Here is a 24,754-nt window from a genome sequence, read left to right as displayed (position 1 = left end):
ATGAGGGCAGGGTATCCCAGTTTGTTTTATAGGTTGTTTGATAATCTGAACCCACACACAAAATGTAACGAATGCATAAAAGACAAGCTATAAGGGACATATCTGCAGAAGAGACCATTTCCTGAAAAAAAGCAAGTTTAAAGATGTTTTAGGAGATCAAGTGAAATGCAGTGCAACTTACCAATGGGATACTGTAGTGGAAAGGAGGAGAGAAAGAAGCACAAGCTGAGGAACAGCTGATAAGACTAAGAAGGTATCTCCCAGGTGTACCTTCCTGGTGAAACTAAATGCAATAATGCTTTTTGATGTGAAATTCTGTTTAAAAAGATGTAAAAGGCTGGATTCCATGTAAAAAATAAATATGACTAGAGGGCCAGAGGTAGCACCTTGATACAGGGAAAAAGTAACAAGAAAGACCACACACAGGTGAGAATACAAAGATGACTGGAATAGACTGAAAGTACTTTTTCAAGGGCTGTTTAACTTATCTTGGAGTCATAATAAAAACTAATATCTGGAGGCAAAAATCAAACAAGTATAAATGAGAAATTGTACTCACATTTTTAAGGAACTACAAAAAGAAATGTTGGTGCCTTCATCTCTTGAGGTCTTCAGGTTAAGAAGGGTATAGGTATTGTAGCCGAACAGAAGCTAATGTACTCACTGCAGGGGGACTGGGTGATTGTCATGGGATCCAACTAGCCTGTTCACTTCTGATCTTAAATGTAATGAACCTACAAATGAAAAAGCAGAGGTTTCATTGAAGACAGTTAAATTTTGCCTAGAGAAGTACTGTATCATAATTCCAGGTTTTTGAAAATTGAGGGAAGTTCTTGGTTCTGAATACAAATCCTGCCTTACAGTGTTGCTGTTTGCACACATCACAGAATTCTTGAGCTATTTAATCCTCATTAGTGAAGCATTATTAATCCACAACACTGAAGGACAGGAGGTATAATTTAAAGAAATCCTTGTGGGAAGGATCTTGTAGGAGATAAAAAGGAATTACAGTGTTTCCATAGACTAGTAACACAAATCATGGCATTCTAATGCAGTTACTTTTTTAATGTTGCAAATCTAAAATTCTGCGGAACAGTTTTGGTTTCCCATGGGTGCTATAGGGTTAGGGAGTAATTTTCATTTTTAACCTGTGTTCTTTCTAGCCTTGGTCTATGGAATTCCCATCTTTTTTTGTTCCGTAATGCTTTCCAGTACTGTAATGTGTTAGAGAATCACTGAACTGTTCAGCTCACTGTCTTGGGATTATTTTCTTTTATACTCACTAGCAGTTTAACCTGTCAAAAACAATTATTAAGCAATTTGTAACATAGTAGAGACATAAATGGTCTCAAAAAACTTATAACTAGAAAAAAAGAGCAATGACTTACTATATTTGTAGAAATCCATAACTTGTTTCCTGAAGGTTAGAATACTTGAAAATAGTTTGGGAGGTTAAAATATTTGGAAATTATCCCTCTGCATTTTTAATAACCTCTCTACTGAGATAAGCATTGCCGTCTTGTGCAGCGGTCACCTCTTTGCTGTGGAGCAGGTGCAACCTTCCTCAGACAGAAAGCCTTGCAAAGACAGTAGTATCTTCAGCTTTTCAGACTGGTATCAAATGGAGATGTTAGTCTTGGTCAGCTCATCGCTGTATTAGACAGGAGTGCTCTTAACAGAAACCCTTGAGTTTGTGCTGAGCCACGTCAACCGTGAAAATTAATACAGCCATGTCAGTATGGCACTGCAGAGGCAGGGCTTTTTCCCCCCTCTTCCTCTCAGCATTTAAAAACAGAGCTGACCCCTCTGTCCACCCTGTTACATATCCCAGGAGAAAGGGCGAAGAGCTTCATGGTCACCTGCTTGGAGAGAGAGGAATTCCTCTGCACATGGAACTTGCTTCCAATGTTTCTCATAGGCATTTTGGAGAGGAGCATTTCTCAGGGAAACATTCCAAGTCCCCTAGGAAAGATGTGCCTCCCCTCAGTTTGAGAAGCTGGATCTGTCATTTCTCACAGCTTGGAAGTAAGAGATGCAGTGCCTTGGAAACAGCAGTCTCCATGAGCGATGCTGCAATCAAAGTGGAAATGAAACACAGCACAGTCACAGAAAGGGTACAGGCGTGATACTATATTCTGAAATGTTTCAGTGTGGGAGGCAAATTATCTCAGTCAATAACAGCAAAGTGAGCAAATAAAAGAGCTTGTATTTTTCACTTAACAAAAGGAAATGGCTGTTTTGACCACATTTAGTGCTTCCTCAGCTCCTTCTCACTGGATTCATCGCATAGTGGTGTTAAAGACATAAAATACTTATATTTAATATTAACATTTGTTTTTACTGCAGTGCTACATAACTTTTGGAGCAGCAACCTCCAGTCTGGGGCTTGCTACAACACTTGCCATCAGGCTTGACCTCAGTGGTGGTAATAAGAGACTGCCATTTCAGGACCAAAATAGGAGAGAAGCCTCAGCATGTAGGAGTCTCTTACTGCAAGTCTGTTGAGCCTAGTCTAAATGGTAGGTAGCAATTATTCTCTGGCACCCACCAAGCCTCAAGTCCATGTCTTGATTTGCTTGTTTCTTACTTCCTTTACCAAACTGTGTGTACATATACCTCACCTAGGAGAGGAGGATGTTCATGAAACTGCACTATTTACCCAATTCAGGTTTTCTGTGTGAAAAAGTGGTCTTTGTCTCTCTAAGCATAGTTTTGGGTACGGATCCTCTACCACACATTTCTTTTGGAGATGAGCGCTGGAAATTGGAGTGTGGTTTGTTGTCAGTCCTGCACAGTTTCCAGAGCTGTACTACAGCTGCAGAGTCCCTGAGTCAATCATTCACTTGGAGACTCCTGTATAAGCCTCACACAGATTTTGCAAATGTGCTTTTAAACCTAACTTAGATGTAGACAAAACCCAAGACCAACTCTAAAACTTGCAACTGCCTACACAGAAGACATTTCCTAGGAGACCTTCCTGACTTAGCATCCCTTTAGGATTTTGATCGATATTTTGCAGTTTCAGATTTCTTTCCTCCTAGACAGTCTTTTCTTCCTGTAGGTAGTACACAAGTCTGAGATACAGCTTCATATTTTTACTAATTCCATTTCCTTCTTTCTGGTTAGTATCTGGAGATAATATCTGGAGAGATCATCTTTCTAGGACAGTGTCTACAGATAACTTCTGTTCCTTATCAAATGTTTATTTAGGAGCAAACCAGGCAAAGTCCATCCTGGAAGAATTATTTCCTTTGGCCTAAAGCCAAGTCCTTTATCTATTTGATTGGATGTCCTGTGAAACTATTGACTCTTGAGCAGTCTCTATTGCTAGCTCTTTTCTGTGTGCAATGATTCTTCCTGATAGCTCTTAAGTCAAAGAGAAGTTAAGACTAGAAGCTACAATAACAAAGAAAAGTCACCCAACAGTTGGGCAATCAAAGTAACATTTACAAAACATGTGGGATATATCAGCTGATATATATACAAAGATTGGATTTGTCTCACTTTCCCTTTACATGCTGTCTCTACACTGTAGATATTACAGCTGTTATTTGTGCTAGGAGCCCTTTTTGTCAACAGAGAAAAATAGGGATGCTTGGGGCTGCAGGCATATTTAATGCGTCTTCTCTAAGATGGCATCAATCAGGTCTTGGTTCCACTGAGGAAGATCTTGACTGACATCAGGCAATCCTGGGGTGACAGTGTCAGATGTCAGAGCAGGCTTTGTGGCAGCAGGTTGGCATTTACAGCTGTTTAAAACACATATTTTCTTAGTAGGAATAGTATGCCATGGAACAAAGATAGGAACTATTGTCAAGAGGGGAGGGAATGAGGGGGAGAAAATTAGAGATTTAGAGAGCAAAAAGAAAAAAGTGATAGCTAAAATATTTTCATATTAACTTTATAAGTCATGCTTTAAAAAATTATGTAACAGCGGTTGGTTTGTTCCAGACAAAGGAGTTTCTGTATTTTTCCAAAACAGAAGAGCTCTACTTGCCTGGTATGGGAAATCATAGCATTGATCATAAATATTTACTGATAGCTAGATCTGTTTGTACTTTAACAACCACTTGGACATAATATGGTACCATATAAACATAGATGAAAATGCTATCCAAAAAACTAGTTTGGGATCCCATTTCCTATTTATTTTCATGTTCAGTTTCAGGATATGGATCTGTAGGACAGTGACCAGCCACTTCCTATGTCAATGTTTAGTAGAACAGCTGTGGTAGTGAAGGAAGTTATACAGATAAAGTAAGCCTAACTACATGCCCAAAGCAAATGAGGAGCCCCCAACACATACTGCCACTGCCCAGGGACACCAGAAATAAGCATCACAAGCAATACAGGCATTAAGTCCTAGGTAGAGCATGTGCTCTAAATTTAGATCAGCTCACTTTCACATTTGTTTTATATATTCCTTGCTTGACTTACATTTACCAATATAGTACTAAATTCCCCAATAGTCCTATTACACTGTTAATATTTGCCTCTGCATTTCAACGACAGCTCAAATGCAGTGAAGAAAAAATGCAATGTTCCTATGAGTCAATACCAAGCTCGTTGGTAAGTATGCTACTGCCACAAAGTTAATTCATGCCCAGTGTAACTGGAAGGCAGGAGACAGAGCTGCTGCGGACTAGTGGGGAGCAGTTTCACTGTGCCACAGGGCCCTGACATGAAGCAGTGAGCCTTGCTGAGCCTTTACTGCTTGTCACTCCACAGCCAGGGTTTCCTTCCAGGGCTGCTCTGGTTCTCCACAGCATCACCCCTGTCCTCAGGCTGTGATTCAAGGCTCTCCAGACTGGCATCCCCAGTTGCCTGCATGACAATGCTTTTGCTGTGACTGGTGTACCTGGGACTTTCCATCAGACCCAGTGTGCTGCTGCTAGCTCAAGAAGGCAGGCTGCCGACCTGGAATGAGGCTGCGGCCGAAATCATTCAAGCACGGATTGTCTTCCAAAGCTTTCTCAGATTTTCCCAGCTACTGCATGCGGTCATAGAGGAAAAGCCCAGGATGCAGCTGTACAGAACACCTGCCCAAGAAGCCCTGGTGATATGCAGCAGCATGAGGACTGCAGGAAGGAGAACAACTCAGGCAAGTAATTGGAGACTGGTGGTTCTTCTGGACAGTGACTGAAGGTTCAGTGCTTTACGGAGCCTGTGGTGATGACATATCCTGCAGCCAAACCCCCTGAAATTCACCTAGTGCTGTCCCTGAGAACAAAAACTGAAGCCCTGCATTCTGGCCAAATTGCAGCTCTGACAGATATTATGTGTTCTACTTAGAAACCCAGGTGTGGCATCCCCTGTACCCACAAATTACTACACAATGTTATTTGTCCTGCTCCACCCAGAGGTAGCTGTACCATTGCAGCAATAGGTGAAGCACTCTGGCTTGTTTTACAAGCTAATTAAAACTGAATTTTTTGAAGTTCCTGCAAGGGAAGAAACTGTGTAATTGTAAAATACAAGTTCCTTAAAGTGAGAAGTTCAATATTTTGAGTTCTGGCGTCATGTATATGTTGTAAGTGAAAAAGAACAGGGTGACAGAAGTGCCCTTGCTGTGGTGACATGCTGCTAGAACTCCTTAGAATCAGGTCAGAAATCTGTCATTAGCTTACTTCAGGCTAAACCCCATCAGCTGAATTTTGAGAAAGGCAAAATGATTCTGTAATAGTTCAGCTGGGCACATGAGTGCAAGTCCTGATGGTGATGAGATGGCAAGCACAAGAAGAAAGCAAGGAGATTATTTTTACTTCTCCTTACAATAGTAAAGCTTAATACTGCCATAAAGAGATTTTTCAGGAGACCAAAAGTGAACCATCAACATGTTTTAGAAGATTCCCATTTGGTTTGTTAGCAAAAAAAAGAGCATGTACTCTGAACTGCAGTGTTTTGGTACCTGCATGTGACAGCCGTTTCCATAGATTATTGACCTTGCAGATTCATAATAAAAATTATGGAGGATTCAGGTTGTGAGAAGATGCATTTTTAGAGAAATTCTTTCTGTCTTGTAACCTGAAGCAACTAGCTACATTCAGAGAAAGAAATCTGAAGTTTTTTCTAGGACGCAAGCATCACATTCAAAAGTATGAACCTCTGTTAAAAGGTGGGTTTGAAAAATACGCTGCATAGAAGAGTTTTACTTGATAACTTAAAAATATGGCATAAGGAACCAAGTATGGTCTTAAACAGAAGCTTTGAATTGTATTTTGAAGCCATTAACATCTATCTGGACAAGACAGTTTAGAGGTTACCCAGGGAAAAATGAGGTTTGATTCAGTGTGCTGGGGTTGTGCCCAAAGGCTCACAGTGATGATTTCTTGAACCAGATGCTGTGCTTTGGTGCCACTGTGCTTCAGGCAAAAGGGAGTCTGAATGAATATTTCAGGAAATGCGTTCAATACGGTCAATTCATGGTTATTGAGACTTGGGCTTAGCATATGTATTCATTTTGGTTTTAAGTTACAGCTTCTTTGTCAGACCTGGGATATAAATAAACTAATTTCCTTTGGTGCCTTATTCCCAAAGGATACAAAAAGGACCAACTCATTTCAGATTTGCTTTACTTGCTTTTCCCAGCCTGTCTAATCAGCTTCTCTCCATTTGGGGCCACAGCTGGCGGCCTTTTTTTGGCCTCTTAACAGCTACTGCTGTGTCAAGGGACAGAGAGAAGTGCATCTCTTTCCTTACTCCAGGAGTGGAAAATTAACCCTTTCACTTTCTTGCAAGGCAAAGTGCACTCCCACCTAATCACAGCAAACCACAGACCTCCTAGTGTATTTGGTTTACTTCAGACAACGTTGTAATTGAGTGAAGGCTTTGAACAGCTTTAATGTCTTTAATTTACAAGGTGATCAGAAAGCAGGTAGTGTATTGTTCAAGAATTCCAGATATGACTAAGTACAGTAACTATGTGTTTTCACGCTGCAAATGTGTTTTAATTATTATGGATTAACATCGGTTAAAGCCACCAGAGCAATTAGTGAAGAGCTGTGTAAACGCATTTCTTGCTCTGGAGTCTGTATGCTGCAGGTCATGTGAGGTAGTTAGCTGAAATTCAGGGTATTAGTGAGGAGGCTCAGGTGTTGCACAGATTTTCTGTATCTTGGATAAACCATTTAGTCTCACTGTCCACAGTTTCTTCTCATGTTCCTTGCCTATTTGTAAAATACACCGGAAGTAGTGCTTTGATCTATTTATTTAGATGGAATGATTTGGAGCACAGTTCACTTTCTACTGTGTATCCTGGAAACACATCTGAAACCCCCTTCTCTATCCTCCAGATAAGCAAACACAATACGATATTCCAAGAGGATGGTGTTACAACAGATAACATTGCACATCAGTGAATAAAAGATGGCAGCTTTACATATGTCACCTTTCTAGAGGTAATCTAATTAGATTAGAATTCGTTATGGATACACACGTTACACAGCACATCCATTGCCCAGATTGCATAAAGCAGTCTCTCATCTTGCCAGAAGAGAAGGAGCCAAGCAGTTAATAGCACAGCGGTTGTTAGACTGTGTTGCCCAAGACAAAACTCTTAAGGAAATTAAGAAATAAACTTCACAAATGGCTTGTACTTATTTATATTATTAACTATCATGATAATCTTCCAAAGAAGAAAAATATAGCTCAAGAATTAACTCACCAGAAATATACAAAGGGATCTTAACAGTAAAGAAGAGGCTTGTTAGATTTCAGAAAACAGAAAGAAACCTTAAGCTATCTGAATGCAGTCCTTAATTATTTATATTTTTAATGAAAAATAATTTTAAAAGCCAACATGAGCTGTCTCACGCAAATTGATTTCTTAAAACATTTAAAATCAGTTGGACACTACACGTTCGTCTGTGTTGTTTCTTCCTTTTATTCCCATAGCACTTTCCCCTCTGCCTGTGCAGATCAGAGTAGCTGCCTTCTGCAGAACAGCAATCTCATTTTGTTTACCTTGTGTTTCAAAGAGAATTGAACAAGCCTAGGATTCGCTTTCTCTAAACAAATACTGGCAAGACAAAGGTATCACAGCTATTCTAGGGACAAGAGGTTTGTTGAGATGGAGAAGGTAAAGACTAGCAAGAAAAAAAAGTCAATGTGGTTTTATCTGAAAAAAAAGTTAATCCTTTTCACAGCCTCATTTTCTTCGCTTTTGAGATAGCTCTCCTTTTTCATTTAAGTTTTAGAGTTTTTCAGCTAAAGGAAGTAAGAAACCAAAGTATTTTCTTTGTTCCTGTCAAGTAGCTTGAACGGTTTGAGAAGAGAAACCAGTCAGAGCAGTGTGATTAGCGTAGCCAGTTAGGGTGGATTTGCATATTCACAACACGGCTATCAAGAAATAATTCTGCAGAGATAACACATGTGTGGCAATGCCTGTCTGCCAATTGGAGCACCCTGGCATCCGTGCTATATGGTAATTGAGAAATAACCATAGAGTGAATCTGCAGATTGGGCACCCTGAGCCAATCCATATGCTGGTACTGTGCAGCTTGGGAAGAAGTGCATTTGTAAGGCAGCAGCAATACGATACCCCTGCACATTGGAAAAGGTTAATATGCAATCCATTTACCTAAAATGCGACAGCATCTGTCAAATTAGTTTGTTCTTCCAAAATTAATTCCAGCTACAACTCCTACTAACTGCCAGTTTTGGGGGCCCAACCTCATCAGGAGCTTGGGGCATGTGGCTTTTAATGAGATGGCAGCTGGCCAGGGGCTGAGTGCCTTGCACCCTCTCCTGCCCTTCAGCTCAGCCAGGGGTCCATGAGCATGGCAGGGTGCTAGCTGGTGCACTACACAAGGTACAGAAAGTGAGCTTTGTGCAACGGCCTAAAGGATGGATGATAAAGTTCTGCTTTCTTCTTCCTCAAAAGGCCTTTCACCAGGGTGTTATCCAAGGACCAGGCAAGAAAGCAAACAGCCCTTCAGGAAATGTTGTAGTCTCTGTTGCGTAACAAACTGGGGTGGACAAAGCACACCAGCCTTACTGTATCTGTGAAAAATCACCTTGTATACTACAACGACAATGATCCATGCTTCATCTCAATGTTTCTCTGGCTCCCAGTACTTGTAATCTCTTACCAACAACTGCATCACCGCAAGCATTCAGGTGAGCATGACTGTGGCTGAGTGAGTGACACACGGAGTCAGCTGCCACCCTGTGCCCATGTAATGTGCATCTTCAGGATGCTCCGTTTTCTTACCAAGGGATGATTGGCAGTGTGCAGCATCTGTTGTATGCTGATTTTAGAAAGAAATAGGGTGAAAAACTTGTGGTACTCACTGCTACAAGATATTGAGGCAAACTTCAAATCCCTAAAATGAGACCATTACACAAATCATAAGTTTATAAACTGGCATATCCACCAGGGTAAAGCCTGTGAGCCTCTCAGCCTCCATGCCACAAAGAGGCATTAAGCACATTTAGTTGTGGAGAAAAGTCTCCCTCCAGGAAGACAATTTTTTTTATAATCATCCATGACAGAGATTTTATACCTGTCTCTGGAATACTCACTGCTGGTTTATCTGCCCAGTAACCTATGTAAGATTTTTTTTTTTTAAACGTTCTTAGTCTATGAGTATCTACAATTGTCTCTTTCCTTCCTATCCCCTTTGTGGCACCAGCTCTTTATTAGAAAGTTAATAAACTTTGTGTATGTTCTAAAGATAATATTGAAGACTGCAAAATTGTGTTCTGCATTTTATAATTGGTGTGGAAAAAAGGGGAGATCTAATCCTATTGGGCCTTCTCTCTCTTTTGCTCTCTCTCCCTTTTTCCCTTTTGATGGTAAGCAGCAAATTTTAATTAGCTTCATTTCCACAATTCAGTCATGCATATGTAATCTTTGTTCACACTTTTATAAAGTAAAATTAAGTGAAAGAAATTGGGTAATAATAGAAAGCTTGTCTGAGCAGAACAAATGTGAATTATCAAACATAAGGAAAGATGACTGGGACTACAGGGCTTGAAGTTTTGCAAGGTTTGAGGTGATTTTTCTGAAACAGGAATGCATAAATAATGCATAGAAACAGGTGCTGATTATCCTGTTTTGGGCATCTTTTGTTCATTATATACTTGGGCTGCTGAGGTACAGTGATAACCACTGAATGCGAGGAGACTGCTTAATAACAGCTTTCTAATGTTTCTCTTTTATCATGAACTTAAAGTGTCACATGAGCTTGTCTAGTTAATAAAAATCACTTTGTGAACCCACTGTTCTTAGATTTGGTATTGGAGCAGATCACTGTACTGGGCTTCTCTCTTGATTATAGCTGCAAAAACTGTTCTGCCGTTTTGCATTGTAATTTAAAGGTTTCCTAATCCATATACACACCCTCTAATTAAATGTTTCCAGGGGTTACCTTGGGAGCCTTCAGTGCTATGGTTTGAAACTAAAACTAAAGAGTGCATTAAATTAATTCCCCCTGGGGTGAGACACAGGAGGAGGAAGTATATTTTCATCCCCTGCTACTCTGGATTATTTCAAAGCTTGAGCATGATCAGGATGACTAACTTCATTATTTTTGTTATCTAACAGGAGAAGATGGAAATTTAAAGGGAGACAATCAATGTGTCGAAATCTAGAGTTCAGCTTATTTTGTAACTTCAGAGAAGACTCTTCAGAGCCTAAACAATTATTTTAAGAAGCTCCCAGTTCATCAGCAGCAAGCAAAAACCAGAACCTCCTTTTGATGTAAATCAGTCTGTGGCTGCACAAGCTGCGTAACTGCTGCGGCAGATACCGAGGTCTTCATTAAAGGAAATGTGAAGTAGTGAAGCATGTTGGCATTAGCACATATAGAATTAAAGTCTGAAGCCCAGTTAATTTTAAACTCAGGAGCAGATACTTTGTCCTCAGTGCCTGTTCACACATCCAGCCTGACTCCACCAACCGAACAGCTTTAGGAGAAACACCTGGTTTTGTTCCTGAGAAGGAGCTGCTGTTACAGGAAGTGAATTTCAGACATGGGTGTCTTGCTTTTTTTTTTTTTTTTTCTCTCTAAATCAGCTTTGCTGCAGTGACTAGGGATAGCCAAGATTTAGGTTAATGGTTAACAGAACAGCTATAACCACACAGAAACTCTGACTTCCTCCTGACGGGGCCAGGACCAAAAGCTGCCTTTGCTTGCAGAGGAAGAGGCAAGTATTAAAAGGAGAGCAGTTCACACTTCAAAGGACTGGGGAGCGGCAGCTTCACTCAGTAGAGAAAGGAGAAGGAAAATCTAGAAGGAGCAAGAGGTGTTTTCCCTAAAGATTGGTAAGAGCTGCAACACCTTCCTGCTCGGCTTATTGACTCAGTGGCTGTTGCTAACGAAACGCACAGGTGTGGCTAGTTGAGACAGACAGGTTCATTGTACCTGATTGCTCTGACCTGTGCATTTCAGTGAGAGGGGCAAAGTGAGAAAGGATTTATTTGCTGTGAATTCAAACGTCAGAAAGGTTCTTCCTTCTTCTTCCTAGGGGTTGTTCATGGCAGGACAGACATCCCTTTCAGACTGTTCTCGTCTCATTGACCACAGCCATATCCCTGAGTTTGAGGTGTCTCTTTGGATCAAGATCACTTTGGCTTCAGTGTATGTCTGCATCTTTGTTGTGGGCATCTTGGGCAATGGTATCACCATTAAGGCCACCAGGATCCTACAGAAGAAAGGCTACCTGCAGAAGGAGGTCACAGACCACATGGTGAGCCTGGCCTGCTCTGACCTGCTGGTCATCCTGCTGGGCATGCCCATGGAGTTCTTCAGTGCTATCTGGAGCCCGTTTTCCAGCCCTAATGGCAATATTGCTTGCAAGCTCTACTACTTCCTCTTCGAAGCCTGCAGTTATGCAACTGTGCTACATGTTGCCACCCTCAGCTTTGAGAGGTATGTGGCTATCTGCCACCCCTTCAAGTTCAAGGCTGTCTCTGGACCCCGCACGGTGAAGCTGCTGATTGCCTTTGTCTGGGGGACATCTGTCATAGTGGCTCTTCCCCTGCTCTTTGCTATAGGCACAGAATATCCCCTGGAAACCATCGAGGGCTACCAAGGTATGACTGCCTGCACAAAGCCTACACCTAGGCACCACCTCCCTGAGCTGAAGCACAACATGACCATCTGTACCAACCTCTCCTCCAAGTGGCCTGTGTTTCAGGCCAGCATCTTCAGTGCCTTTGCTGTGTACATCATAGTGCTGGGATCTGTTGCCTACATGTGCCGCAGCATGATGAAAACCCTGATGATCAACAAGGAAGGAACTGTGGCAGTGAAGGGTGGACTAAGACACCAGAAGCAGTACCTAAGAAAAAGTGAGAGCTCGGAGGGCAAGAGTTCCAGGAGACAGATCATCTTGTTCCTGGGTAAGAGCCCTGTTCTACTCTGCCTCCCCTGCCCCCTTTCCACATGGGAAGGAAACTCAGAAGCCTTGATTTTATGTCACCAAGTTTCCCCAAATGGTTTATGTTTATATATGGCTTAAGATGTGCAAAATAAGGGAGTGAGATACTTTTGGTTGTGCTTATATATTTTAGGAGATGTGATTTCCCTGCTTGTTTTTGAGTCACATTTTGTCATTGGAACAGGTGGGAGGGAAGAAGGAAAAATCCATTACTGTCTGCTATTCATGTTGTTTGATTATACTGCAGCAATAGGGGTAATAGGGTGTTACTACTTGACCTTCGGGGTAGCAACAGACAACAGTTGCCTGGATATACAGTAGTGGTACTTGCATGCTTTCCCATTAAATTACAAATATATGCATATTTAGTAAAGGTTTTGATGGGAGGGAAAAATGTCTTGCAAGATCTGAAGATCTGCCCACTCTGAAGGCATGTCCCTGTTAATTCAGGATGCTCTCTGGAGGATGCTTATTTAGCCTCGGCACTTGTGGCAGTGTTGCATCTGAGCATTAAGAAAGCTGGGCTGGAGAGTTGATTTGGTCTTGCAAATTGCTGTTGCCCTCTTTGGATTTTTTTTTCCTGGTTTTATCTGAAGGCCTATAACCTTGGAATTATGTTTGATTCTGATCTTACTCACCACATTTGTCAGACAAAACCTAATCAAGCTGTCATTTTACCAATGTGGAATCTTTCTGGGCTGTGATCCATGTAGTCTCCGTGTTTGTTGATGCTCTTAGAAGCACCCTTAATCATGCTGGGGCTGCATTGCTGCTAGTTTCTGTTTTGTTGGGTTGCTTAATATGGTCCTGGATATTTATCAAACGGATAAATAAGCCATCTAGAGCATGAATGCACAGTAGACCTAGTGTTTCTGTGTTGCTTTTTGGTGCTCTGCTTGATACTACAGAGGAGGAATTGAAACTTGTTGGCCTGTCTACTTCTACAGGTTTAAGCAGATTAGCTTTTTTTGTGAGTTGGGTTTTTTCTGTGGTTTTTTTTTTTTTTTTTTTTTTTAATTCCTATGAGCTATCTCTGCTGCTTCATCTAGTCCTGCTTTTGCAATGGTCTATGGCTGGGATGTGAAGCTGCAGGGTGAGGAGCCCAGGGTGTCCCCAACTCCTTTTCTGCTGCACCAGTGTTATAATTGGGAGCATGGTGAAAACCTGACATACAGACAAGGCGTATGACTTAAAGGATTGGGGAAAGGATTGAGCTGCATACTGTACTGGTAGAGAGGGTGACAAAGGCTTCAAATGGGAGGTGTGACATCCCAGGCTATACACAGCTCTTCCTTGTGCTCAGAGTGTACATCTAATGAAATAATCTCCTTGCGCAGGGCATCTTTTAGTCTGGGATGAGAGGCTCCATATCTGGGTGATTAAAAGGGCTCTCAGTATCCTTACTCCACTGAAAGTACTGATTTTGGGAGTAGAGGTAAGGCTAATGTTAAATACAGCATGTTGTGCAAGGCAGAAAAAGAGGTAAGGCTCTGCTCTTTAAGTTAACTGCTACAGTGGGATCTCTGAATGTCTGTGGACCTCTCTCCCATTGTAAATTATCATCCACAGCTACATTAAAGCCCAGTCTAAGACCCAGATTCTGTAGTAATTTCTAGCTAGGTTGTGAGGTGAAGGGAAATTGTTGCAACTTTTATTCTCCTTGATTGTTGTTCTTGCTTAGTGGTGGTCTAGTGTGGAATAGGGCAGACCTAGGGATACTTGCAAAAGTGTTAAGTGTATCTGTTTGAGCTGGGCTATTTTTCTTCTTAGTAGCTGGTGCAGTGTTGTGGTTTGGATTTGAGGTGTGAACAATGTTGGTAACATACTTCTAGTTGTTACTAGGTTATGTTTATACCAAGTCAACAGCTTTCCAGTTTCTCAGACCTTGCCAGCAAAAGGCTGGAGGGGCATGGTAAATCGGGAGGGGACACAGCTAGGACAGTGACATGAACTAGCCAGAGGGATGTTCCATACTATAGAATGTCATGCTCGGGATATAAACCAGGGGGAAGTTAGCCAGGACTGGAGATAGCTGCTCAGGGACTGGCTTGGCATCAGTTAGTGGGTGGTGAGCAACTGCATTGTGCATCACTTGTTTTTTCTCCCTTCCCTTTGGATTTTATTTCTCTCCCCTTCTGCCTCCTTTTAATTGTAATTGTTTTTGTTGTTGTTATTATTATTATTTCATTCTAATTATTAAAATTGTTTTTATCTCAACCCTGGTGTTTTACATTCCTTCCTGATTCTCCTCCTCATCCCCCTCTGGGAAGAGGGGGTGGAAGTGAGCAAGCAGCTGCATGGTTATCAGCTGGGGTTAAACCATGACAAAAAGCTAAAAGAAAGTGATCAGCTTGTCCTTTGTCTTAAGGGAATTTGGTGCTAATATCTGACACTTCCTCTGTGCTCTCAGCTTTCTGGAGCCGGTAGATGCTTCTGTGAATTCCCCAAATATTTCAGTGGCAAGACTCTTAATACAAGTCTTGCTAATTTACTTGGGTTGGGAAATAAATTAATAAACTGAGGGGGAAGAAACTGGCCTGCATTCCTGAGAACAATGCAAAGCAATTTAATTTGGAGATTTCATAAGAGTGATGCTTTAGGGCAGTTTTAACCCAGAAGAAATGAACATATAAATTGTTTACAAAACGCTGAATTTAAATATAGTGATTTAGAAGTCATCTTTGTTTTTCATTTAACAGATGGGTCAAATTAAAACAAATACTTGTGCATTCCCAACATATTTCACTTTTAATGTGAAATGTAAATGACAGTATATAGCATGATGTCTTTGAACATCTAACAGCAATAAAAACAATTTAGCATTTTCTTCTAGTTGTTAAAAGCTATAAGTTCTATAAAATGGAGATTAAATTCATAAATCTCCTGACGATAAGAAAAACCTAAGTATAAGAAGACACAAGAAGGAACTGATGCTTTTTTAGTGTCACATTATTGTGTGACACTTGAGAAAATTCATGAAAACTAAATGTAAATGTTGAAAGTGAAAGACTGCTTGCCATAGGTAGCATTTATGCTTGCAGGATGGGTTCCAGATAGGGTGGCACCGCTGTTGTGATGGAGGAGGAAGGCGACAAGGGGCCAAGCAAGGGGACCACCACTGTGCTGGGCAGGCTGAGCTCATGTGGAGAAGAGCTTTTGTCCAAGGAAGGTGGCTGCAAATTTCAAATCATTTGGCTTAAAGCCCAGATGGTCTGATTGGGGATTTGAAGTCCTTGATGTGGAGATGTCAGTTCCTTCTATTTCCAGATACCTTGCTATCCTCATGGCAGAGAGGAGGGACTGGTCCAATGGCTGCAAGAACAGCTCTGTGCCTGGTGTTGGTGTGTGTGGGACTGTTCAGCTTGAATTTGGTAGATTTGCCCCCGTGGAGGAATGCAAATTTGTCCCAGTATTTTGAAGAAAATCAAGTCTGGTTTTATAGAGTAGGCTGTGCAGTGCTATTCCTTCCTTCTTCCCTCTATTGCGGTTGGTTTCAAGAGAAACATGATAGCACATGTAAGTCTTTGCTTAATGCTCCTGCAGTCAGGCATTTTGTGCTTTTGGATAGACTGAGGCATACTTGCTGCAATCTCTGTGTGTGTGTGATTTATTTAGTCATCTTCTGAGTCATGTGGTAAAAGCTCCACTACTTCCAGTGGGTTGGCCCAACAATGTGAGCAGCGCAGATCAGACTGGCTGACACTTGTGGGTGACAGACACTGAAACTGTGGTTTACCTATGTTTGTTGTTAAATCAGCTTTGCTCATGTTGGGACAGCTGATCTTCTTCTCCTAGTGAAGATCTGCGTGGATCTTTGTGGCCTGTCATGAGTAGCAGGGAAAATATAGCTGAACATATTTTTTTGAGGGGTTCATAGCAGCATTTGTTGTTAAAAGTTTCTCCAGCCCCAGCAGCAGAAACTGGATAACTGTAGTGCTTATGAGAATACTTAGTTGATGGCACTTTGAAATGCAAGGTTTTAACAGTATTTAAAATGTCCTAATGCTCGCTCCACCCTAACAGAGACTGATTCAGTCTTTGTGGCTACTCGATCTTGTCTTCTGTGTCTGTAAAGGGCAGAGCAGTGATCAGAGAGCTACCTAAACAGTCACAAGGTGTCACTGGGGACATTTTGCTGCTCAAAGAACCTGATCCGAGACCCCTGACACCACACCAGTGAGCTCTTAAGAAGGGGTGAGTTTGAGGATGTAAAATTATTCTAACTGGGTTAGTGCAAACAAAGGAGGAGAATGTAATGGAAGGATCTTGTAAAACAGACTCAGTGCAGTAATTATAAATGTTGCAAAAAGAAGGCACCCTCACAGCTGAAACTATGTAGGTTAAAAATCTTGGCAATGTTAATGGGTGGCCTGCTCACTGAGAGGGGAGCAGCATGGGACAAGCCTCCATGCAAACAGCTGGCTGCCAGCAGTACCTGCTCACTGGCCGTGGCTGCATCCTTCTTGATCTGGTCAATAATACAAAGCCACATTTATACAAAGGCAGCCATATGGATTGTTATCAGACTAGGTCTGACTGACCTGAACTTGTATTCTACAATGAAGTAGGTTTTGACTACCCCAGATGAAAAAAGTATGGCTTCTAAAGCTTTTGTGATGTTTCCCTGGGTGACTTCAGTTTTGTGCTTCTGCTAAAAGCGATAATTATTTTGTATAAAGCCGCCTCAAGCCTACCACAGCAAATATGTTGAAATAAAAAAGTCCTTTAGTGTAGCTACATCGTCTGCTTTTCTTTGTATAGACTTCCAGTTTGCTCTTTGGAGTAATACTCTTCTGTTTGCACAGCAGAGGGGTCCCTCTGCATGGAGCTGCTAGGCGCTTTGGGTGCTTTGCCATTTGCCAGCTGGCATCTGTGTGGTGCTTTTCTGTCTCCTGACCATGATGAGATGTCCATCCATCCCAAGCTCTTCCTTCTAGAAGAGGGAAGTATCAAAGTAATCTGGCTACTATTAAATTGTTGAGGTGGATGTATTAAAGCACTGCTGTTGCTGTGCCAGTTGCAATAACCAGAGCTGCAGCTGGACATACCTAACTGGAGACCCTACTGGTACCATCAGCTCCCCCATGCCAAGCAGGGCAGATAATTTTCTCTGCTTTTTCTTGTCACTACAGAACTGCAGCGTTTCTGCTTTGGGACCTTCTGATGTAAGATGAATTTTATCTACATGCCTGGACAGCTAATATCCTACAGCTTCTTTAATGAGCAGGGAAGGGAATTGCTTATCATAACCTATGGCAGTGCCTCCATATGAAAAAGACAGTGTGGTGGTAGTTTGTTTTTTGTTTTGTTTTGGGTTTTTTTTTTCCCTTTTTCTTTGGTCTGACTCTTCAAGTATGTCAAATATACTGAGTGTCAACTTGAAGACAGTAGCAGTGGTGGCTTCATTTGATGCAGTATGGGAACAGGTAGCTTCAGTTCTGGTCTGCTTTGTAAAGCAATAGGAGCTGGAGGCTTTACTGAGACTCTGGTAAGTGGCACAGAAGAGAAGAGACCCTGTCTCTAAATCCAAACAAAATGGGCAAAAGGGAAGGGTTGGAAAAGCTAAACAGAAAGAGGTCGGTGACCTGACCAAGGTCTCAAATGTATCTGCTGAATCTTGTGCTAGTGCCCTATCTGCCTGGCCTCTGTCCTGCCACTTTTTTTAGTGGTGACTGTTAAAACAGTGCTAAGCTACTCTCTAACAGTACCAGTGCCACTGTAAGCACTGTGAACATAGCTGCACATAGCCGTAAGCTAAAGCTAGATAAAACTTTGAGTTAGAAATTAAAAAGACCTCTTAGGATTTAAGATGGAGCACCATTTCCCCCCAACCCCATATACTAGTGTTGGCAGATTAATGTTTTGCTGAGAATAAAGGTATTGTGTGTAGAAATAGCCTTTCCAAAGATCACTAAGGAAATGTATTTCATAAGGCACTTGGCAAATGGGTTTTCAGGAGGCAGATTACTTCAAGTAGTTGTGAAAAATACATGGTTGTCATCTGGAGATGACTCAGGCACAGTATAACTTGACAATAGTAGGACTTCTGTTACAGGAAAATTAGATGCTTCTTCATAGGCTGGAAACTGGCCGTGTGTTTTCCTTACTGAAAAAGGTAAAGCCTAGGGATAGAACAAAAATTGAAAGAATAACCTAATTGATTAGATTCCAGAACACAGCTCCAGCCCATGTTCTTTAAATTCGGCTTCATTGACTCCTCTTGGTTCATTTATTTAATCATTCCACTCAGCTGCCTTTCTTCAGAGACTTTGTTGGAGAAGTGCCTGAAGATAAATACGTTGCAGGCTGGATATGATTTTCATCTCTGTGTTTTATATGGTGTCTCCATCCACATATTTCCCTGAGCAGGGCTTCAGATTACACAAGATTCCGATTCCTGTCCAAGAAGGAGACTGAATGCACTGAAATGGGTAGCAGGGGCTGAGCAGGGAATGTGAAGCACTTAAGCAACAGACTGGGGTCTGGCCTTTCAACTGAATGGGACACATGCCCTCTACCGCTGGTAAGATTTTTCTTTTAGGTGCTGCTTTCTGGAAAAGAGATCAAAGCAAAGGATTTACCTACTGGTGTTAAGTAAAATTTGCTTTCCTCTTCTCTGCAAAAGTATTAACCTAGTGTCAATGGCAAAACTGATCAATGCTACTGAATGCTGATAGCACAAAACCAAAGCTCAGCTGTTCAACAGATGACAATGGAAAAGCCACATTCAGGGATCATGGCTTCTCAAGGAATTCTGTACAACCAACCTCCTCTGAAGAGCTGTGGGACTTCTGTTGCTTTTTAAAAAAATACGTAGCCACAGTAAAATAGACTCAAGGCAAACTTCCAAAATCTAGATACCTGTATGTTCAGTTTTCCCACACTGTAATTTAAAAATGAACACAAGCAGAAACCAGCATAATTTTCCTTGCTATTGTACAGAAAACGATTTATCTACTCTTGCTTTAACTGGACTCACGTAATAGAAGATCGTGCTTTTGACTTAAGTAGACAGTCTTCCTTTCCTCCTGTGCTGAGGGATGGCAAAATGGTACAGAGAGAAAAAGAATGGAAGAATAGGGACTGATTGAGGCCAGCACCCCCAAGGTATTTAAGACTTTTGTAGTTTTAATGGAAAAATCAATGTGTGATTACACTCAGCATTAGAGTACTTAAAAATTGCCTCAACATGAAAAGTCTGCAGCTTTAAAAATAACCTAACCCTGCAAATACTGTAGTCAGAGAACGAAATCCATCACTAGTGTGAACCATATAATTCTCCATATCTGCAGATACGGTCTCTGTGGACATGTGACTACTGCCTTTGCTTCTTTGCATGAGAAGTGCATGAGGACAATGAGTGCTTTACTGGTGCTTAGTGAAAATTGCATCTATGCTTTTGTATTTCACCTGATACCTACAAGGAAATTGGTATTTCACCTGGTTTGATATGGAGCTATAGGTGTTGGTGTGCTGCTTCACCCTAGCTCATCCTATGGCACACGCAGCACAAGTATCTTTCCACTTCATGCTCTACCATCCGTGCTCTCCAGAGGCAAAGTTAACAGTTGAGATCTCTCTCTCCCCTTCCCCCACCCCCTTCACCCTTAGTCCTTCTGGCACCCCAAAGTATATGCTAAGAGAAGGAAGGAGGGAAGTGCAGGCAACATCCATCGCTATGGCAGCATGAGTCAAGAAACAGGCAAGGGACTGCTGCCTTTGTGGAGCTGAGGTCTGGCTGCGTCTTCTGAAAAACACACTGTATCATAGCAAACACTCTGTAGTACATGTTTTCTTACGTGGAAGCCATCTCTTTCTTCAAAGAGTAGATAAGAAAGCAAGAAGATTTAATTCCATCAAAGTGGAGAAATAGAGATGTTGCTCCAGGTATGAGATGAATTGAGGGAGATGGCCCTCAAAAAGAATTACTGTAGCCCTACATTAAGTAACCTTATCCCATCAGTTTTGGTGTATTGCCCTTATTCTTTTGACAAGAGACTGTCTTAAGCATTAATTTTCCAGTTTGTCTATTCTCTTGCTATCTCTTCTGAGCCAGATACTGTCTCAAATGTAGACTGCTCTTGCAACTCCTCAGTTTCAGTAGATAGGACTCATTTGTGGCAAATCCACAGATGATTTATTGATGTCTTCGCCTGTGAAAACTAAATGCATTATCTATTCCTCTCGTTTTGTATTCTAATTATACCACATTTCACAAAATTAAATCTTTTGTTTTCCTAGCTGATGTTATGACCATTATCATTAAACAATTATCACTAGCCTGTGAATTTCAATGGAAGAGAGCTTTAATATCTGGGCATTTATTAGTAGTGTGAAGCTTTCAGTTTTATCCTACATAACTTCCTGGTTTCCTAAAGGCAACTTTTGCATTGAAACTGAGAACTAACCAACAGATTAAAGATTACTTTCTTCCCTTTCATTCATGCAAGCGAGTTCCTAAACCTGCAGCTGAAAAACTAGTTAGAAGGAAGTTTAAAACTAAGTTTTCCACTGAAGACCAACAGTTAAGATTTCAACTTATATTTGGCACAATGTGCTGTACCACTCTTTTAGCCATTTTTGAGGGCATCATAAGCATGTTTATGTGGCTAGAAACCAGCCCCATACTTAAGTGAGAAAGCAGTTATTCTACTGATCTTTGCTGTGGATGCATAAATAATATCAAGGTCAAAATATTATGGATTAAATGAGTCTGCCAAGAACCTCTTAATCATATAAATAGTGACTTACAAGGAAAGGTGAAACTGAGAAGGAGATCTGCTATTGTAACGTAACTTTTTCCTTGTTTCCCCTTAAGCTGTTTTTAGGCCTCTGCTTCATGTGTTTAATTCTCTCTTAAAAGAACTTACTATGTATGTTCTTATGAATTTTAAAAAAAAGTGCAGTTTATGGGGTTAGAGTTGGTGATGTCTGACAGCAAGTGTATGCTTGTTACAGAAACACGTAGACAGAGTTCTGTGAGAACTCAAAAAACACTTGACATGCACCTGCAAACAGGTGCACATATGTAATAATTACCAGGAAACTAAACTTTACTCATGATATAAAGAAACCCAGAAACTGAGGTGCATTAGAGAAAGTAACATTGCGTAGCTATCCATCCTTGTCCTCACTCAGTGTAAATGGCTTTCCTTTCTCATGTTTTATTAGGTAGCATCTGCACAGGTATTCAAGAAACCATCCTGCTCCAGTCTCTAGCTGAACTGTGCAAAAGAGCTCAGATACGGTCCCTTTCGGAGGGTAGTCTAAATATTTTGCCTCTTCATGTAGCACTTCAGCAAATCCACCTTGCTTTGCTCCTCCTTATGTTACTGCCAGATTGCTTTTTGTGGAATGTAATGATTGTCTTACACGGCTAAATGAGGGGCTGCCTCACGCTCAGTCTTTTGTTTTAGTGGTGCATCTAGCATGGCGTTGCTGAAGGTGATTATGATTTGAAGAAATATTAGAAGACTGTCCTGATTGCTCTTTCCTAGAAAAATCCCTAGAGTTCAGCATATATGTACCCTTCTATTAAATTGCAATAACTACAATTGTTCTAGGACTTTGTCCATAAAGCATAAAATTTAAATTGTGGAACTTATTGTGGCGGAGACCAAATGTAAAAGCGGGCTCCAAAAGAGATTAAAGGCAACCTTGAAGTATAGTGCTGTCAAGAACAAGATATAATCTCTACTTTAGAAAGTCCTGATACTGCTGAGTGCCAAAGCCTCATTGTGAATAGTACGGGGAAAATCCCTCTGTGCTTTTTCTTTCTCCTGCAGACATCTATGTGGGATCATCACAGAGAGAAATGAATGGGCAGGTGAATCCTAGGTCTGTACCAGTGTGTCTGCTCTTAATCTGAAACTTTCTGTATATGCCAAAATAGGCAAGTAATCAGAGTGTGCCTTCAGCTAGGTATGGGAACATGAGCTTTTTAAGACTGTAGAACAAAAAGTTTGATTGGACAAGAAAAAATTTGATTAAAGTGCTCTCCCTTAAATTTTGGCTATTTTTTTACTATGCTCCTCTGTCGGCCCCCAAACATAAATTTTTCACGTACAGTAATGAACACATCTTTTTCTTGTTTTTATCCGTGTGTGTGTGCATACCAAAATTTGTCTTGTTAGATAGGCTCCAGCATTTGTTGATTTTTGTAAAAAATGCCTGTGCCTCATTCTGTCTCTTCAATAAAGACAACTTTTGAGCTCCCTCATTTTGAAAATAAAACTGAACTTAAATTTGTCCCTTAAAGGCATTAAGAATGAAGGTCCTCACCACCTGAGTCTTAGAAATGCTTAAGGATATTTGTAAAGGAGAAGTTCCTGAAACTGCTATGACTGAGCCAACAATCAGAATTAAGCTTTTAAGGTAACTAAAGATTGCTGTACCTCATCAATAAGGTACACGGATTCAGTCTTTATTGTGAACACAACTGTAACATGTCAGGTTTCAAGCCATTAGATAAGGACTAATGTGGTACAGTAAAAGACAAACAGAGGTCAAAAGCAAGCATGCTGGTCAAGTTTTTCCTTTGCCCTTCAGAGACTGAAATTGCAAAAAGCCTTCTGACTCTGTCACATTTTACTTAACAGATTTTTCTGATCAGTTGAAAGAAATACAGGTCTAAAATGGATGGAGTGGGATGTGTCACAAGTGTTCAGAAGGTGGTACTGAAGTAATCTTTTTGTCTTGAAAGCCAAATTTTGGGGCCAATAATGACGACATCAACTCCTACCAAAAATGCTTAAAAGCTTCTATTGGTATTTGCAGATGTACGCATAGCTCTGGAAATCTTGCACGATGATTGTAGGGTATAACTTAGCTACTGAAGTATAATGGGTTAAAAGATATCTTTTTTTAAAAAAACCTGAACATTTGAAAAAATACAATGTCTAACTACCCATGCAGAGGCTGGAGAAAAGGGACTACTAAGATGACTGAAGAATAGGGAGACAAACCTTTAACGGAAGCTAAAATGAAGTTGTATTGTGTAATGTTGCAAAATGAAGAATATGGCTGGCTTTGAGTTTTCTGTAAGTACTTTGGGACAGTGAGTACCAAGGCAAGAGAAAGATCTGGCTTGTACCCTGGTTTGAGAATCTTGCAAAACTGATTCAGTAACAGCCATATGCAGAGTGATCTATGCAGACTCCATGTACAATTAATTTGATCTCATTTTGCAATGCGTTAAGCTTAGCAGTTGTCTTGTGCATCTTCAGAAACTGCCCAGGGAGCCCAGCATGATTGTTAGGCCTTTTGTCAAGGAGTTTGCCATTGCCTTTTTTGTAATTCAAGGGTCGAGGACCTCCACTCCATTATGCACAAATCTTCCCCTTCAGCTTAGAAGTAAGTTTGAAAGTTACTGTCCTCTTGATTAACTCTGAATTTACAGAGCTTTAAATCCCTGCTAAGTATGGATTTGCTGATTTGGTCTATATAAAAAAGAAAAAAACCCTGAACGACAAACCCCAAACCAGCCATAGAAGTGCAAAACAGGAGAGGAGTTCTGAAACTGCTGTCTGCTGGTCTGGTGGATACAAAGGGCCATCATCCGTAAGTCTGAGTAGTCTCTGAGCAAAGCCAAAGCAGATCTGATCTCTATGCCTGTGGAGGTTTGTGATTATATATCTTTTCTTTTTTCAGTACTTCTCTTAAAAGATTTTTCCCACCTAGTGTACTTGGAGGCAGCCTGGGAGTTCATTGTTAAAAGTTAGTTTGGAGATTTAAACTATCCATTGTCTTGATTCCCTTACCTTTTCCTATTTCTGCTCGTATACATGTCTACTGAATTCTAAAAAGCTTTTTGATAGCGACTTGAAATTCAAATGTCTCCTTTCTATTTGTCTTCTGGTCCAAGCCACCATTTAAATGCATTCTTTTCTATTATAAAGAGCATATTGACAATTTAGGAAACATTGTAATTTCAGAGCATTTGCACTGCAGGACAAAATATTGCCTTGTTCTCTGCATTGATGTAAATGATAGCATTGGCACAAGAACTAATAGGTCTATAGGGGCCATGAATGAGTACAGACAGAAATGAGAAAATTTTGAGTCATGAGAAGGACTTGTTCAGGGACAGCCTTCCAAGTGGAGAGCTGAACCAAACTAGTTCAGTTTCTGGGATAAAGAAGTGATAATTTCTGCAGGTCCATGATGCAGTTGCCTGTGCTGGGAGTGGAGCTGTGTCTCTGATCATGAAACCCAGGCTTCCCCTGGGTTGGAAGAAAGAGGTTATGTTTATTGCTCCTTGTTGTGACACTGTGACACTCCATATCCTCCTTTGGGAGAGTGCTGAACTTGCAAAGAAGGTCCAGTAAGCTTACTGAAGCTGAACGTTTTCTTGGTAAATACCTGTTGCCAA

The 24,754-nt window shown here is 40.9% G+C and overlaps 1 protein-coding gene across 1 annotated transcript in view; it reads left to right on the top strand.

Annotated features, from left to right (window-relative positions):
• Positions 1–10,956: 10,956 nt before the first annotated feature.
• The window catches only part of GPR39 (G protein-coupled receptor 39), an 83,722-nt gene continuing 69,924 nt past the window's right edge, over positions 10,957–24,754 (top strand). The window contains exon 1 of the mRNA XM_040604505.1: positions 10,957–12,346. Within this exon, the coding sequence (XP_040460439.1) occupies positions 11,479–12,346 (868 nt within the window). The 5' untranslated portion in view covers positions 10,957–11,478. The remainder of the gene's footprint in view (positions 12,347–24,754) is intronic.

This window comes from Falco naumanni, chromosome 8 (assembly GCF_017639655.2).
Source record: "Falco naumanni isolate bFalNau1 chromosome 8, bFalNau1.pat, whole genome shotgun sequence".
Classification (NCBI taxonomy): domain Eukaryota; kingdom Metazoa; phylum Chordata; class Aves; order Falconiformes; family Falconidae; genus Falco; species Falco naumanni.
The sequence above is the reverse complement of the archived record's forward strand: the minus strand, read 5'-3'. Positions and strand labels throughout refer to the sequence as shown.